We start from the raw sequence: 14,337 nt of genomic DNA on the forward strand, positions 1-14,337 counted from the left end.
GTAGATTACGAGGTCAACAAATAATCGATGTAAATATTTTTGTTACTGTGGATTACCTTATTCGAATCGACTCCAAAAATTGGAGAAGAGACTCGATTGTTCGCCCTTGTTTAAACTAGTTCAAAAAACCAGAAAGAAAGGACTGGCGTTAATTGCGATTGTCGTGTAGCGGTGGGAGCGTTTTACCGTGGCTGTAAATTGTCGAAAAGGACGAGGCCAAAACCGACAAGTGAGCAACACATACGTGATGGCAGAGAAAATATCAAGAATTAAAAACAAGTACCACTTTGTGTTGCAATTTCAATTCAATTAAATTATATCTATTATGTTAAATACGAACACATTATAATAACTACTTGAAAATATATCAATTTTTTCTTTTAATTTTACTCTTATATGATACTAATATTATATTTTTGTTTTTTGTTTTTTTTAGATTTCAACACACTTTTATTTTTATTTTTTTTATTTCAACAATTCAAATATCAATTTAGTCACTCCATAAATTGTCAAATTACACTTTAGTTCATCGATAATGATAAAAAATATTTGTAAACACACCATCGCGTGTGCATTGTAACTAGTATACATGAAAAATACTCTCCGGGGCAGGTGTAGGCGTAGGATACAACAGCTTTGTGGAGAGTAGTAACTTTTTTGTTCCTTCTTTTCTAAAACACAATTTTCACACTCCCTCCCCTTAAACAATTCTTTGAATATTTGGTTGCTTCTTTATTTTCTCTCTCACGCATATTCACTGCTTTTTGGAGGAGAGAAGAACCTGATGCCCCTTTTGATGTGTGAGTGGGTGGTGCTGTTTTCTCTTCTTACTCACACGCATATACATACGTACGTACATACAATCACTTGTCTCTATTATCTGCCTTTCTCTCTCTCTCTCTCTTTTTCTTGGCTCTCACATTCATTGTTTTGGTTTTCTATCTACTCTATAATTGTTTGAGAATAACCCCGTTTTTTTCTTTCTTCTTGGCTAATTCAGCCTCTATCTAAGTTAACAGGTCTGTGGAAATTGGGATCGTTTTTTTTCTCTGGGTACGAGGTGATTTGTTGAGATCACTTTGATTTTTCTTGCTGGGTTTTTCCTTTATTTGTGATCTTTCCTCAGATTTTTTTGGCGTTCCTCTCTTCTTCTTGGCTGTTTGGCGGTGAATAAAGAAATTTTCACCTGGGTTCCGTGCTCTTTTTTGATTGTAGTCTGTGTTATTGTGATGTGCTACGATCTATAGTTCTGGGTAATTCGTGGTGTGGTTCGGTTGTCTTTGAGGAAGGATTTGCTCCACCATTAGTTTCTCTGCAGCCAAAGCAAAAGCAAATCTGGTCCCTGTGCATTCTAAAATTTTCTGTTTTTATGTCTACTGTTCACTCAGACTGACCAAAGATTTGGATTTGGGACCTAAGTGTTTTTTCTTTTTCCATTTTAATCCGAGTCTTTTTTCCCCATCATAGTATATCTTCAACGGGTGACTTTGATTTCGAGCTGGGTTTATGCTATATTTCATGTGAACAAGCATAAAATTTTCTTGGGTCATCTCGAGAATCTTTCGTCCCCGGTCATCATTTCTACTTGACTTTGCCTTCTCGGATTTGGTATTTTAATTGCGTGAATGCTCAGTTGTTTCCCATATTGAAAAGCTTCAGCTAAATTCATGAACTTTGTCTTGGTTCTGCCCACATAAAATAACACTCGATGAGGGTTTGATCATTGCTTGTATCTTTCTTTATCTGCCGAAATTTACTTCTTTTCTTGCTAAATCAGGCTCTCAAAGAGCTTAGATGGCTTAATATATCGAAACTCTTCAAAATCCCTCTCTCTGACCACATAAAATAACACTGTTGAAGGGTCCATAATCTGCTTTACTTGTAGTCCAAACTGCGTGCTTTCCGCCATAAAACTTCTTGATCTTATGCTATATCGATTCTTCGCAGGATGTATGGATGGATAGTTGAATAAAAGACACTACAGCTGGAGTTGTTTAGCTTTTCGTTGGCGGAGGCGGCAGTGGTGGACCTTGTCGAGAGAGGCCTTTTAGGCTACTGTTATGCTGAAGGCTAAGTATAAGAAGATAAGGCTTTGCTTTGGAGGAGTTGGAGAAATAACAAGTTCTTGTGTCTGTTGGCTACACAGCATAAGAAGAAAGAAAAGGGTATCAGCAGATGTTATCCACTGAAGCTCCTCCACCAGATCTCCCATGTCCTTGTGTTATCTCACAACAGAATAGTGGTGGCAGTAATATTTTTAGTATTGATGAGAGGGATTCTGATAATAATCAGCAACAGCTTGAGGTAGATCTGTTCAAGTCAGACCTTGATGATAACAACAACAACCCACTTCCCAAGTTCTCCATAAGGTAATAACTTTACCTTAATTATCCATTGTAATTTTTACTTTTGATTGTTTTGTCTTGATTCAAGCAAATTTTTTTTTTCTTTCTGATTTTGGGGTTCATCTCATCATGTGTTTTCCTCAAGATCCATAAATTTTTCTTCACCTTGTTTCTAATTTTATATTTTATTTGAGATTTTGTCTAATCTTGGATTAATGACCTTCTGTATTAGCAGGTCTTGGTGTTGGTGATCTTCCATGTGTAAATAAAGCTGTGATCTCTCTTATCTTGGATGACCTCCATTGAATAATCAATTTTGACTACCTATTTTTAGGAAATAAGTTTCTTTGCTCATTTTATGCCCAGTGGAATAATAAGAAATCGATCAGCTTGAGTTGTTTCTTGAAGCGCCTTCACATTTGTTGAAATTTCTTTTCTTTTCGTTTTTTTTTCTTTTTGGGTTTTTTTCCAAGAGATGTAATTTTTTTTTCCTAGGGACATTCTCATTGATCTTGAGATACCCTTTCTAAAATATGTTTTCTACTGCATTGAAATAATGGCATAAATTTATTTTAACTTGGTCTGTATTTGTATGTTAAGTTACTTACGGAAACCACTTGTCTTTCTTGCAGGGATTATGTTTCCAGTGCACGGGGAAAAGATATCAAGAATAATTGGCCATTTTCTCAGAAGAATTTGCAACTTTGCCTTAAGCATGGCGTGACTGACGTGTTGCCACCTTTTCAACCTCTTGATATTGTGAGAAATCCATCACGCATGAAATGTGTTGATGTGAAGCTACCCGCGTTGAGCGATAGGATTTTGTCAAGTGGATTTTGGGAAGGAAAAGAATTCGAGCCTACCACTCTTCCTTCTTGCTCGAATATAAATTCTGTCCCACTGATTAAAGCTCCTTGTTTAAAACCCGTAGCGGTGAGTTTTCCGAGATCTTCTGTTGAAAAGCCTGAATCTTCGGCTCCGGCATCCAGAAAGGTTGAAAAAAGTACTCAAAACTCTAAGAATTGTAAACTGATGGTGAAGTTGAGCAAAATTGCTGAGCCACTGTCAATCGAACATTCCGAGCCTATGGCTTCAAAAGTGTGCCCGGTGTGCAAGACTTTTTCGTCTTCATCTAACACCACTCTGAATGCCCACATTGATCAGTGTCTTTCAGGGGTCTCAACAATGGATTGGACATCAAATTCTAAAGTGAGTAAGCATAGAATAAAGCCAAGAAAAACAAGATTGATGGTGGACATCTACGAAACAGCACTACACTGTACGTTGGAGGATCTTGATAGAAGAAATGGAACAAATTGGGCATTAAACATGATTTCTTCAACCCAGGATTTGGAGGCGGGTACTAAAGAGGAGAAGAAGAAGAAGAAGAAGAAGAAGAAGAAGATATATTCGTCTAGCGATGTGGAAGGCAACGAGGAAGGTGCTGTATATGTTGACTCAAGTGGCGCAAAGTTTCTTAGTTTATCAAAGTGTAGTGATCTTCCGTCTAATTCAAATGCCAAAGATGATTGTGGAACAAGGAAGTTTGTCGTCCTGAATAAAGAAAGCAAAATTCCTTTACGGAAGAGGAGAAAAGTTCTTGTCAAGAGACACAAATCACTGAAGCATACTCATTATGGACGAGCAAGCTCCTCTCCGGGGCCTAGTCATTGTCCTGAGGTGGGCTACATAATTTTGTCTTGCATTTTAATTTTGTTTTATCGTACGCAATGAATAAAATTCCGAAGATTAATTTTATATGCTGCTAACGAATTTCGATCAAATTTTAAAAATATTTGTTAGACCTTAGGGCTTTCTTGAAGTATTAAAATCTTTTCTCCCCATAAAATACTTTAAATGATTGAATATGCACCTTATCAAAACATGAAATTGGTTTATTTACAGGTTAACAATGTTCAACAAAAGAAGCTGTTTCATGAAGATGGTTATGATGAAGAATATACAACACAGCCTGTCAAAGCCTATGACCTGATAAAATCTGGTGAGACGGGAATGGTGAAGCAGTGGGTGGTAGGCTCAAAGCATACTGGTTTCAGAAAAATCAGTCAAGAACATGAACATCAACATCCAGATAAAAGTGTAAAGAACTTGATAGTGAAAGATAGCCATTCATCACGTGGAGATTCATACGTAAAAGGAACACGTGACTCAAATTCCCCGGTTATCTATGATGAAAATCCTCTTTTACCATCTCAGTGCCGGAAAAGAAAGGAAAACTTGCAGTATGCTTCTCATGATGAACACATCAAGCAGCTTTATTTACGAAAGAGGGCTGGATTTTCTGTGATGACATCTCAAGACTGTCATGGTAAGAGAAATCGTCTTGCGCTGCGTAAGTGCATAGAGAATCAGTCAAGAAAAGATAGCCCCTTACTTCACAAACGCCAAACAGACCTTCTGAGTGGTGCAGAAAATCTCGGCTTTTCTGGAAGTAACAATAGAAATGAGATAAATACGAGTACGGGTTTAAATGCTGAATGTTCTTTTAGAGATTCAAGAATGTCCCACCATCATGCGTTCACATATGGAGGCAAGGATTTGGCATATTCGAGGCAACCACCCGTGGACCATGTAATTTCACCTGGACATAATAAGAAGTCATCTATGAGGAAGAAGTCGTCTGCCAGTCAAGCATCTGCTCCTGAACTAAAGGACAATTCAAGGCATTTGAACTTGAAGAAGCCTAGGCTACATTACACGTCGGACTCAGATAATGAGGCAGTAGTGCCACGATCTGCAATTTGTAGACGAGATAATCGGGTAGAAAAACGGAGTGTAAATGCAGCTCAAATGGAAATAACTTCTGTTAGGTCATCCATGGAGCCAGCAAGGGTTTTGAAAATTCGAAAGAAGGAGATATTCTTGAATTCTAGTAAAGAGGTGGACATGGCTTCAAAGGGCTCTGAGATATCACCTGAATTGGATAGTCATGGTGTTAGAAAAAATATTGATTCTTTTATGGGTGGCGATGTTCCTGGAAGTACATCGAATGTCTTAGACACTGTGAAAGAGGCTGAAATTCAAGATGAATTTGTTTGTGATTTGATTTCTCAAAGAGCCGATGGAGCAGCATTTTTAGCCTTGAGGAAATCTTTGGAGTCTTCATTCTATGGGATTGCTGGTCCATCAAACGTGAAGAGTGTTTTACAAGGATATGTAGAAACATACAAGCATTGTCCGGCTGAACTATTATTGGGTGGTGAATCAGAGATGTTTTATGCAGACAAAGTTGCCAAAAGTATGACTAGTTCTGATAATGCGACGGTCGGTGAAATGGATGTTAATGAAGGACAAGGAAATTACTTTGTTGATGTGGATCCAATACCCATACCTGGACCTCCAGGCTCGTTTTTGCCGAGTCCGGGGCGTATGAGCTCAGAAGAACTTCAAGGAAATTCATCATTAACCACCTGCAGGATTCAATCTTCTGAAGACAAACATGAATTGATGGATGTGGATTCGTCAGATTCTCCTATTTCTTCTGCCTCATTGGTATTTGAATCCGCTGCTGGAAGATCTGGTTCTGTATCTGCCAAAAACTTATCGGAGCTTTCAGATGGTACTCAAGACCAGAGTCGATGTAACATCTCCGAGGATAGGGTAGTTGAAAGTTCCAAACTCTCTGAACTGGCCAGTCCTGTGCAAGGAGAGCCCGATCTCGACGGGTCAAGGGCCGATTTGATGTTAACTGAAACGAATCCTCACATATTGAAGAACAGTCAACCGTGTTGTTGCTCTAGGAAAGGAGTTTTTCTAAAGGATTCTTTTAATTGTCAAGGGTCGCAAATTGTATGGCGAAGGAGTGTTGCTTCTCTTGCACTTCGTTCCCAGGAAAAGCATACTGGTGGCAATCAGAGTGAAACGGCCCTCAATTCCATCGTGATGTCACAAACACCACCTGGGAAAGTGCAAACTCCAGGAGCTGAAAAACCTACGTCAAATTCACAGATGGGGTATGCTCCTAGACTAGTCTCTCAGAATTCTGAGACCAAGTTTCCAACTTGTGGTGATTGCAAGTCTACTAGTCCATCAACTACTAATCCTGTACTCAGACTGATGGGAAAGAACTTGATGGTGGTGAACAAGGAGGAAACATTATCTCCTCAAATGACGCAAACCCATTTAAGTATGGCCAGAGACAGACATCCTAGCATGCTATCAATTGTTGATAATGAGGTCACAACTGTCAGGTTTCCGAATGAGTGCTATTCCATTCATCAAACTTTGTCCCAAGATCCTTCCAGATATGACCGTATGCAACCCAGCATGCTGGCACAGCATTTAGATGCAAGTTCCCCAAATTGTTTCGAAAACACTCCTAAGATAAAGATTCAAGGATCGACCCTACACCCATCAGCATTTTTGCTCTCAAGTAAGAGTTTTGGTGGAAGTCTTGCATCCTCTTTGGAACATCATGATTTTGCCGGCGGGAGCAATATGACTTCTGAATTTGGATCCAGTATCGGACCAGATACTCCCATAACATATGGTGTTGAGAAAGTTCAAACTCATGGGCACCAACTAATACGGTCTACAGACTTTTCTGGTTCCAGAAACAAGGAAACACTCGTTATCAATGAATCACCGAAAAGCAAGCCTGGGCTAGCTGTTAGAGCAACACATGACGGGGAGAAAATAGAAATGAGGAGATCTCCAGTTGGGATGTCCGCGCCAGTGGTATTTGGGCATGACTCGAGATTTGTGAATCCCGCTTTCTATAATAATCAGACACGGGGATATCCTGTCTGCAATGGCTCTCAAGCTTTTTACGCCACCAATATACAAGTGCCATCTTCTATGGGAATCTTTAAAGCAAATTCGGTTCAATGGAATTGCACACGAGAAGGTTCAGCCATATTGCACCCAAATTCCGCTACAGTTTCATCTCCAGCTGCTGGTCATCCAAGGTCTCCACTGTATTTTTCTCCTGGCTTTTCATAGTCAATTATCTTTACTTGAAAGGACCATTTACTCACAGCACATGCATGGCATGCACGTTAATATCTGGTTGACTTCTTACACATCAATGCAATAGTTTATTCAAACGACGTGAACACAATCTAGTGAAGGAGAACCAGCATATATGTAAAACATCTCTTTGAACAATGAGTCACCATGAGAAAACATGGTTGTTCTTTCTACATCTTTTTTATTCCGTGTTGCCTCCTCGATGACGCAATTGTACATCTGTTCATTTAAATCCGGGAAACACCAACAATCAGCTCCGATTCGGAAAGGAAGTTTGTTTAAATCGATACTTGGTTGAGCTTAAATTATCAAGTCAATAATTCGATTAACCATAGCTCGTAAAAATGGCTTAAATCAGTTTTACTGAGGGCATATACTCAGAAGCAGATAGAAACCCATTATTTCATGTAAGAAGAACACTAATGTATATTGGAACGTCATCGACAACATTAATCCATATGTTTCTTTTTTCCCTCTAACATTATCAAGTACTAACGTACATATGTATATGTATACGTTTACTTGCGTGTGCGTGTTTCGAGCATGTATGCAGTCAACTATATCTGCAAAGTATAAGAGATTCGAGGGTTTTGGTTCAGGGATGAAAAGGAAAGGATCACTGCATGAAATATAGCCGTTGTGTGCTGTAAATTACCGATCATGTGATGCATTTGTGCGTGTGTAGAGCGTGTGAAGGGGCATAAAAAGACAATACAGGCAATATGCCCGTTTTGGTCACCACTAGTTTTTGTCGTCATAAAATCAGTACTGAGGATTTAGTCATTTTCTCTCTTTTATCTTACATAATAATGCAAAGATATTGTTTGGTGGGTATTTTGCATTTATCTCACCAAACTTTTTTATTTTTAAGAAAAAAACTTGAATTTCATTAATTGACATTTTTTATGATATATATGTATATATGTATATTAGGAGTTGAGTGTTAGATATAATTAGTTGAAAAGATATTATAAATGACACAACTTTGGTACATAATGAACAAAATTATTTAGAAATAATTAATTCTAGAGTGCAATTTGATGTCTCATTCATTTGTTTCCGTTGCCAATTATTTTATTAATTAAAGTTAACGTATTCCAAAACTCCACTGACCTAACTATATTCTGATAAGCCATGTAACAAATAAAATTATAACGTTCTTGCATGCCAATTGACATCCACCATGCCTACATTATCATCCAACCACATAGTCAATTCAGTGAACGTAGGAATGAAGGCAATACAATCAAATTATTTTTCATATATATATAAATATAAATTCAACTTTTTAATATTTTATCAATTCATTTTATTTACAATTCAGTAAAATCTAATTTCTTGATTTAAAAATATTTTTAGTATTTTATACGTTAAAAAAGTTTAGATAATATTTTGAAATTATTTTTTTAAAAAAAATTGTTTTCCAAGTATAATTTTTATAAAATAATAAATAGGTGTTTTTTTTTTAATTTTTATAATGAAGACAACGATGAAAATCAAAATATATTACTTCTTTAACTGTTAAATATTTTTATAGAATAGATGTCCAATTGCATATTTTTTTCTTAATACAATTTTTAAAATCTTTTATAAATTTTTTGTAAAAAAACACTTTTATAAAAACGTTTTTGTCCAAACGGTGTCTAATTTTTTGGAGCCTATAGCCCTATATTATTAAAAAAAATGTTATTGTTGTTATTAACTATTACATTTATAACCAAGAAAATTCACATACATCTATATGTGTTAGAGCCTCCAAATGAATCTTCTTAATAATTGTGAAAAGTTCCAGTTACTATACCATATGATATTTTTATATTACAAAATGTAAATTATTATTATTATTATTATTATTATTATTATTATTATTTTTGTGGCTGCTAAATTAAAGGGGCCATGCACTGTCTGGGTTTAATATTGATTGTGACTCTTTCTAGATTGGTCCTTAGCTTGACTATTTGAACTCTCTTTTTTTAGCTTTTTTTTAAAATAATTCATACGTAACTACATGTAATATAATTCATCTAATGATATTATTGTGTTTGGCAACTTGCATGCGCGTGCGTCGCATAATTTTTTGACTTTTAGTTAAAGGAAAAGATTTCGACATTTTAAGATTTAAAGTTGATATTTTTAATTAAAGTATCATAGTTATCTTAAGATATATTTTTAAAATAAAACTATCATAATATTTTAGAAATGATAATAATAATAATAATATATTAAAAATTTACTATGATATTTTTCACTCCAAAATTGAAAAGTGTAATATTACATAAATTTTTTATATTTTATTTAATATTTTAGAGAGTATGAATAACTAAATATATAAAGTAACGCAAAATCCAAAACCGTAACCGAGATTAAATGAAATGATACGATCAATGTAAACATTTAAGGAATGTTATTTACACTCTATTTTAAAAAAAATAAATTTCATATTTATTTCTTTACTCTAAAATACTTAATATGTCCTCAAATGATTTTTAAAAATATTTATATTGAAACATACACTACTCGTTAATTTCCTTCGGATTGAGCTGACATCCGTTACGGTCGACCCGAAAACCTAGACCTCAAGAAAGACCTGCTTAGAGATTCGGAATGAACCCTTCCCCCGGTCGAGGAAAGGAATAGCGATAGATTTCTATAGAGCATCCATTTCTTAAAAAGTCCATTTCTTAAAAAGTACAAGAAAATTTTTTCTTTCTAATTTATTCGGCCGAAACACTAAGCATTTAAAATATGAATATTTTTCACTATTTAAAAATAAACAAACCAACTATTATTTGAAATCTAAAGAAAGCAATTCAAAGCATAAAATCGTAAAACGTCAACCAACCTAAACTAACATTATCTCAAAAATAAACTTAACTCTAACATTCTCTCAAAAGCCTCTCCAAAGCATAATAAGTCATAAAATATTTAAAGTAGCTTAAATCTTAAACATAATTTTGCGGAAAACTAGCGACTGTCCTCGTGTTGCGTGCACTTTTAGTCCAGCAAGATCAACCATCAAGACATCCATTAACATCAATCTCATGCTCACCTGCATCGATCACACTTAGTGAGTCTATTGTCTCAGCAAACCTTAACATTGATAGCAAGTAATACATTTACATTCACAAGCAAAAGTGAAAATACTTTTACTTAAAATAGATTTTCTTGAACGTAAACTTTAACATTTTCCTTTCAACATATCATATCATATTTCTTTTTGTCATATACGTATACATTTTCCTTTTATTGAATTCAGATTATCCGAAATTTAGTCTCCAACAATTTCTCTCTTTTTTGTGTTTGACAAAACTTAGAAATTATGAACTGAAATTGATTAACTGAACTCTTTGTAGATAAAATAACTCTTTCAATGTACAGATTCGTACAAAGAATAAAAGAATAAAGAATCTTCTAACTTAATAAAATAATCTTAAAAAATCTACCAAATAATCTTCTATTTCTTCTTGATCAACTTAGAAGATTGCTCCGACTGATCTTGTCCTTCATCTTCCCCCTTTTTGTCAAACCCATCAATATTTTTGGATAGCATACGCACTTCTGAGGAGAGTTTTGAAACTGCATTCAACAGGATTTCTTGCAGCAAATCCATTCGTTTAGATACAGTGTTTTCCAAAAATTCAAGGCGTCTTGTAACCAAGACCTGATTTTGGAAGTGGGATTCAGCTGACACTCTGTCTTTGCGAAGTTCTTCCATTTGGAAAAATAAAAAAGATACGTCCTTTTGGATTTGCTGAAGTCTTCCCATAGTATTCTCCTTTATAGAGTCGAATTTCATCGTGTGCAGATACCGGGTTGACTTGATATAAGAAATGAAAGTCATGACACCAACAAGGCTGGTCTGAATAGCCTGAATTTCTTCAAACATGGATTCAGTTTCTATTGATATACCAGGAGACATGGCCTCAGAACCTTCTGGTTCCTGCTTCCGGTTTTCTTGATTGAAGATCACCAAAGCCCTGTCAGTTGGTTCATTTTCAAGATTGACCATTTCTGAAGCATCCTCTAGTATAGCTTCCTGTTGAAGCTGAGGAGAAGAAGAGAGAATCGGAACAACAATGGAGCTTGAAGGCTCTGTAGACGGTTGATCAGCATAAATAGTAACTGGATCTTCAGTTGGTTGCTCAGCTGAATCAGAAATAAGTTCTTCAGTTGCTTGAACAACTAAAACTGCAGTTGGCTCTTCAGCTGGCACCTTTTCAGTTCCTGTAATAACTGCCTGTTCAGTCGTGGCAGTCAACTGAACTAGCTCTTCAGTCGGTTGAAAATAAGCCTGTGAGGCTGGTTCTTCAGTTGCTGTTTGCTCTCCAACTGCTTCAGTTGTATTCTGGTGAATATCAGAGGAAACTGATTTAATGACTTCGTCGATGTTTTCCAATGACAATTCAACATCAATGTAAAGTTGAAGTTCTGCAGTTGAGGATTGAGGAGCAGAAATTGACAGTTGTGCATCCTTTGAAAAAGGAGCAGTTGCTTGCTCAGAAAAATCATCAACTGGTTCCTGGGATGGCTTTTGCGTTGGAACTGATTGTTCATCTTCCTCTTCTGATGAGATATTTTGGGAATCTACTGGAATTATCAGTTCTTGATCCAGTTCCCATGTTTGATCTCCATCTATTGTGAGATAAGATCTGAGTCCAACTAATCATGAATTGATTTATCATTGAAGACAGTTGGAGTGGTAGGATCATAGTTTTGGCATAGCTGAACAATCATTTGTCTCAACTTCTTGGCTCGTACTTGATCGAAAAAGTACTTTTTCTTCTACAACGCTTGAACCACTGAAGCTGCTTTCACCATTTTAAGGACTATGGTTTCCTAGGGCAACAAAAATCTTCAGAACTGATTTCTTTTGTAGTTGCCTGGCAAACACTTGAGTCCTAAATATCACTCATTCACCATAATCTTTAAGCTTAGTCTCAGAAAATTCATTGATCTCTTTCCAGATGAGGTCAATATGGGTTTGGATGGTGTTTGTGGGTCAGGGCTCTTCTGTAATTTTCTGTTTGCCCTTGGAGTCACTCAGGACATGAGGAATGTTCAGTCCTGATCTGGTTGCATCGATCACTTCTCTAATCACTATTCCTTTGGGTCTGGCAAAAGGTAAAGAAGTTGGGCCAGACATAGTGATTAGCGGAGCTTTACCTCCAGCAGACTTCTTTTTATCTCCAGATTCGGTGATAGGATTCTTGAGAGGAGCAGCAGGTTGAGGTAACTGCTCTTTAGTTAAAGATTTAACTGATATTGCCTGCAAAGGAGTAGCATTGATTGGCTGCTAAGCTCCTTATAGAATCAATCTCTCAGTTGGGATGGTGCCCACAACAACTGCTGGTTTTATCATTAGAGTTCTGAGCTTCTTGGAAATCTTGGGAGAAAGAGTCTTTTCTGAATCAGTTTCACTGACAATCAGTTTACGTTTGATTGTCTTTTTATGATCAGTTTTCTTGGCTTTCTTTTCTAGTTTGGGAGCCGCCTGCGTCCCAGTTTCCTTCTTTACCTTGACAAACTACTCAGGAGAGATGTCCAGCTTGAGCTTCGGCAGCTGAACACTCTTGGCATTGAAGATTTTGAATTTGTATGACCTCTCAGAGGAGTCACCCACCAAACCCTTGCTCTTTAGCAGATAGCTGAGCTCCACAACAAATACCTTCGACTGCTTCGAAGACTGAAACATGTTTTTAAGAATGTTGAAGATGATACCTTTCCAGTTTAGTCTTTTCCAGTCATGATAGCAGTCATGTCTTGAAATTTCTCCAAAGTAAGGGCAGCAAACGATCCTGCTTTGGCTAGAACCCTTTGGCCACATTATCAGCCAGTAACTGGATTTCTGGCTTGAGTTCCTTCTTGGGATCGGAAACCTTGATTTTGTGACCATCAGCGGATACGAGAATTTGCATATCCTCAACATCAGAAGTTTTTAACTCAGAAACATTGGCCAGACCATCAGTTGGCAGCTGAAAGAGATTTCTGAAGGAGTCTTCGCCGATCATCAGCAACTAATTGTTGACGGTAGTAGTGATGTTTCCGTCAGCAGAGATAAAACCATTGGTATAGAGATCCTGAATCTCTTTTGGATAGATTTCTTGGGAAGAAAGTCCCAGAAATGTCTTCAGTCTAGCAGCTTCTATTTTGAGAAACACTTTTTTGATAGCCTCGTCCTGAACAGACAGGACTGAATCAAAGTCAACAGCCATAGCGTTCCACATATATGCTAAAACTTGGTTTGCCATTTATGAAGGATTGATTATCTATGAGAAAGAAAGCTCTGTGTTTTGGTTTTCTCTGTAAATTGAAATGCACGTAAAGAAGAACTGAAATGATGCGGGTTGATGTACTCATATATGTGACTGTTCAAATATTTGAACACGTGTCAGTCCAGTAAAATATTGAGTAAAAACGTGTGTTCTTGTGATGAACGCGTGTGTAAGAGTTAAATGGACTACAAGTATTCATTGAAAGACATCAATTAAATGCGTAATTTTCACTCACCTCACTTAATTTATTATATATATCGAATAATCAGTTAACTTATTGGATAAAATCAGTTTGAGCAGTAGCTGAGTGATCAGTTGAAAACTGAGTCAGTTCAGTCGAAGATCAACTGACTATTTTCTTATCAGTTAACCATTAAAATTTGTAATTCCTCCTAAATAAATGCATATTTTAATCTGAAAAATAGAATGACGGTTATAATAAAGATGCATAAACATAAAAAAATCTTATCTTCAGAAGATGAAACGTCCGGAATGATGATTGTGTCTCTTCAGATGCCTTACATCTCAGCTATAAATAAGAGTGAAAGAGTTAGACATCAAGTATCAGCATTTAAAGCAAGACAAGTGAATAGCAATGGACAAGGCAGGGAGTTCCCCACAGCCAGACCTCGCGGAGGAGTTCATGAAGTCTATTGTTACTGCTAGGAAGGCTACGATGGAGGATAGTATCTTTAAAAAGACACTGAAGCTCTGGATGAAAATCTAGGAGC

General features: G+C 36.5%; 1 protein-coding gene across 6 annotated transcripts; it reads left to right on the plus strand.

Moving 5' to 3' along the window:
- The first annotated feature begins 695 nt into the window (after window positions 1-695).
- Window positions 696-7,507, plus strand: LOC142532238 (uncharacterized). 6 transcript variants are annotated; one of them, XM_075638580.1, is made up of 4 exons: window positions 696-800; window positions 1,948-2,369; window positions 2,978-4,025; window positions 4,251-7,507. In XM_075638580.1, the coding sequence occupies exons 2-4, from the start codon at window positions 2,176-2,178 to the stop codon at window positions 7,305-7,307; spliced, it is 4,299 nt and encodes a 1,432-aa protein (XP_075494695.1). In that variant the 5' UTR covers window positions 696-800; window positions 1,948-2,175; the 3' UTR covers window positions 7,308-7,507. The 6 variants fall into 6 exon arrangements, with proteins under 6 accessions (XP_075494695.1, XP_075494689.1, XP_075494681.1 ...); XM_075638574.1 differs by lacking the exon at window positions 696-800 and adding an exon at window positions 829-853; XM_075638566.1 differs by lacking the exon at window positions 696-800 and adding an exon at window positions 879-1,019.
- Window positions 7,508-14,337: the final 6,830 nt, after the last annotated feature.

The sequence above is a fragment of the Primulina tabacum genome, chromosome 2 (genome assembly GCF_025594145.1).
Source record: "Primulina tabacum isolate GXHZ01 chromosome 2, ASM2559414v2, whole genome shotgun sequence".
Classification (NCBI taxonomy): Eukaryota; Viridiplantae; Streptophyta; class Magnoliopsida; order Lamiales; family Gesneriaceae; genus Primulina; species Primulina tabacum.